Source organism: Pygoscelis adeliae, unplaced genomic scaffold (assembly GCF_000699105.1).
Source record: "Pygoscelis adeliae isolate BGI_AS28 unplaced genomic scaffold, ASM69910v1 Scaffold120, whole genome shotgun sequence".
NCBI classification, from domain to species: Eukaryota; Metazoa; Chordata; class Aves; order Sphenisciformes; family Spheniscidae; genus Pygoscelis; species Pygoscelis adeliae.
In genome coordinates this window covers 794,608-798,475 of record NW_008824032.1, presented here as the reverse complement: position 1 = coordinate 798,475, position 3,868 = coordinate 794,608, and the positions used below count along the sequence as shown (strand labels likewise).

The 3,868-nt window shown below is 46.2% G+C and overlaps 1 protein-coding gene across 1 annotated transcript in view; it reads left to right on the top strand.

The window, feature by feature from the left end:
* Positions 1–3,868, top strand: part of PEX5 (peroxisomal biogenesis factor 5) — a 22,832-nt gene that overhangs the window by 10,550 nt on the left and 8,414 nt on the right. The window contains 5 exon segments of the mRNA XM_009329904.1: positions 4–96; positions 611–646; positions 823–955; positions 1,926–2,060; positions 3,189–3,294. Of these exon segments, the coding sequence (XP_009328179.1) occupies positions 4–96; positions 611–646; positions 823–955; positions 1,926–2,060; positions 3,189–3,294 (503 nt within the window).

The window sequence follows — 3,868 nt, the reverse complement described above, 5'->3', positions numbered from 1 at the left end:
AAGCTGCCCGGCCACTTCACCCAGGACAAAGCCTTGCGGCAGGAAGGACTTCAGGGCCAGCTGGCCTGGCCCCCTGGGGCTCCCGGAGCTGCAGCCGTGAGTGTTGCCGGTTGCTCTGCTTGCTGAGCTGGGGTTGGATGTGGGGCCTGCCCGCGACTGGATCAGTCAGCACGGGATAGGGGTGTGCTGGCTGAAGGGGGGCGTGGGGTGAGCAGTATGGGGGGACGGTTGGTGCAGATAGGTGCAGTGTTGCTTTTTTCTGGGGAAAAAGACCATGGGGTCACCCGCTTTGTCCTGCAGGGTTGTGGGGTGAGGGCCTGTGTGTGGAAGCTGCTTTTATGGGCACTCGGAGGATGTTGGTGGCTGTGGTGAGCTGTATGCTTTAGTGTCACAGGCCCTACCCCGGAAAGTGGTGGGAGGGGGGTTGGACAGTATCACTCAAGGTATTCCTGCTCCTTTGGCTTCCACATAAGCAGGCAGCTAACGCAAGAAAACGCTGACAGCCTAAGCTCAAGGAAGAGGACGATGTAAACTGATAGGCTTACAGGGTGTGTGTGGAGAGGAGTATGGGGTCAAAGCTGTTGGGATAACTGCACACTATTCCCTGTAGGTATCCAAGCCACTGGGAGTGGCCACCGAAGATGAGGTAAGAACAGATTGATGCGTCTCCTCAACGCTTTTCTCATCAACACTGTTTGCTATTTTTCCCCTTACCTGCTATTAATCTTTCCTTCTGACAAGCCCATTTCTTTCTCTCATGCTCCACGGTTCCACCTGTTCATCTTCTATGCTCTGTTTGTAATCCATCTCTGTCTTTGGCAGCTGGTTGGAGAGTTCCTGCAAGAGCAGAATGCCCCTTTACTGTCCCGTGCACCCCAGACCTTTAAGATGGATGACCTGTTGGCTGAGATGCAAGAGATTGAACAGTCAAGCTTCCGACATGCCCCTCAGCGAGGTGAGGGGAGCTAGAGTAGGTAGAGAGCTGGAAAAGATCTTGGTGTTATGGTTAAGCTTCTAGCAGGGTGGTTCCCATCTATTCAGCACTTGTGAGACTGTATCTGGAGTATTGTTTCCAGGTTTGGGCTTCCCAGTACACTGACATACTGGAACAAGTCCAGTGGAGATCAATAAGGTGTTCAGGGACTGGAATACATGGTGTAAGAGGAAAGGCTGAGGCAACTCAGCTGAGGCGAGGCAACCTCCTTGCCAGGGGAGGTTTAGATTGGACGTGAGGAAAAATTTCTTTACTGAAAGAGTAGTTAAACATTGGAATAGGCTGCCCAGGGAAGTGGTTGAGTCACCATCCCTGGAAGTATTTAAAAGACGTGTAGATGAGGCGCTTAGGGACATGGTTTAGTGGGCATGGTGGTGTTGGGTTGACGGTTGGAATCGATGATCTTGGAGGTCTCTTCCAACCTTAATGATTCTATGATTCTATGAACTGGGTTTGTTCAGCCTGGGGAAGAGGAGTCTTAAGGGGCAGGGGGGGGGGGGGGGGGAGTGTCTAGTTGCTGTCTTCAGCAGCCACAGCCAAGATCTTCGCAGTGATACACAGCTAAAGGACAAGGGGCAATGGACACAACTTGCAGAAAGGGGAACTGCCTAGATGTAAGGAAACATTTCTTTCTTTGGAGGGCGGTTCAGTACTGGAACAGGTGCCTAGGGAGGCTGGGGAATTGCCAGCTTTGGACAAGTTCAGAAGTTACCTGGTGAATGCCCTGAGCAATCTGATCTCTAGCTTTAGTGTTAACCTGCTGTGAGAACACTAGCAACCTCCGGAGATTCCTTCCAAGTGGAATCTTTTCTGTGATTTTATTCTAACAAAGAGAAAGGGAAAGATCAGAGATGATGAGGGCTAGCCTGGAACACTTAAATGATGCCTTTGAGTCCTCCAATCCTCACTTCTGTTTTTCTTCCTCTTGTAGCTCCAGGTGTGGCAGCCCTGGCACTGTCTGAAAACTGGACCCAGGAATTCTTGGCTGCAGCAGATAGTGCTGGTGATGTCTCTACAGATTACAATGAGGCTGACTGGTCACAGGAGTTCATTGCTGAAGTGACAGGTGAAGGGTCCCTTTTGGAATTACTGTCAAGATGTTGCCCAGTCACATGCCTGTGTATAGCGGAGAGTTACTGAACATGAAATTGGAGTAATGCTTTGGACCCAGCAGTCAATGTTTACTGTAGCAGCTTTAACGGCGGGTGGAGAAAAGCTGCTTTGCCATGGCTTAGCCAAATTGTGAACAGTGTGGTGTGGAAGCTTTTATTCAGGTGTAAGGGTCTTTTGTTTTTAGCTTAGGTTACTTGGAGAACTTGGGAGAAGCAGGCTATTCAAACTACTTTTATAAAAATTATGATTCAACTGATGCAAATTCCGGAGATGGTCTGGTACTGCTTCTTACTTACATACTCTCTAATTCCCTCTCTTATGGCTAAATTTGCCTTTGGTACAAAGGTAAATACTGTTTAGTGTGCTTTGGCTAAATACTTTTTGTCAGTTTCATGGAGGTAGGGGGATGTTGCACCTTGGAAATGTGCAAAGTGAATGTTTCTGGCCCAAAGGTTAAGCTTTCTGTTTCAAGCAAGGCAGTAGTTTATCTGAAAAGCCATCCTGCATTGTGTATAGAGCTGGGACTGGAATAGGGTCCTGTTACCATCCATGACCTAATCTGGAAGTTAGGAGTAAGATTTAAATAGATGCTATTCTCTTCTCCAGGGGTGGTCACTGTAGGGAGCCAGGTAGTCCTATTGTTTGACATTCACTCTTTGTACTTCTGGGAATATAAATCAGCATTTACAAAGGTCTTTGAGAAAGTTCTGATGTAAACCTAGTGCTTCGTAGGCTGTGCTTTTGACAGAGACTTGTAATGCATTGCTGATTTTCTTGACCTACTTAGTATCCCACATGGAGCAGATGAATAAGTTGTGAAATTAAAGTAGAAAATCGTAAGGTTATTGGCACCACAGTGGCATCTGTATTAATACACAGTCTGACCCTAAGGCTTGATTTTTAGATCAGAATAAACAAAGTTAGAAGAAACAACTGTAAACAGTCTTTCTTTGAAGAGGTGTTCTCTGTATGTTCGCTAACTACTGTTAGTGTAAAGTGGAGAGAGCAAAATCTGAAGCTAATCTGAGTGATGGTCTGCCTATCTTACACTTCTCCCCATTCTTCCTGATGTCCTATGCAGATCCACTGTCTGTGTCTCCTGCCAAGTGGGCAGAAGAATACCTAGAGCAGTCAGAGGAGAAACTGTGGCTTGGGGAATCGGAAGACCGGTCTTTGGCAGATAAATGGTGAGTCTGTCTTCTCAAGACTAGTTATTGCTGCTAGGCACTTGGGTGGGTGAAGTTTGGACAGGTGATAGAAATCTGCTATGGCCTGAATGCTTTTCAGTCATTTAACCTAGATTAATGTTCAACCTAGATTGCCTTTGGTTTCAGAGAAAGGAGGAAACAATGCTTGGAGACTGAAGTTTTTAAGAGGTCCTAGCTTTTCTATTTTCTAGGTCATGTAGGCTAGCTTAATGTCATGCCTAATGCAAAGCTGCTTAAAGTGATTTCAGGAGTGAGTTCAGGAACTCCTGATCAAGCAGAAATTTTTTTTTCCACAACAGATGCTTTTTTAGATTTAAAGATCTCAAGTACTAGACTCTACTAGTTGTAAACTTTCACCACTTTATTCTCCCTATCTGGCAAATCACTTCCAGCCTTTCCTCTGCATATTTCTAGATTCAGCCTTCCAGACATTATTTTCATGTGTTTTTGTGTGGTAGATTAAAGAACAGTCCTCTACTATGGATCTTCTCTGTATAGGTACCTGTTGACTACAGTCAAGTTTTTCAATTAAAGAAGCAAAGCACAAGCAAGC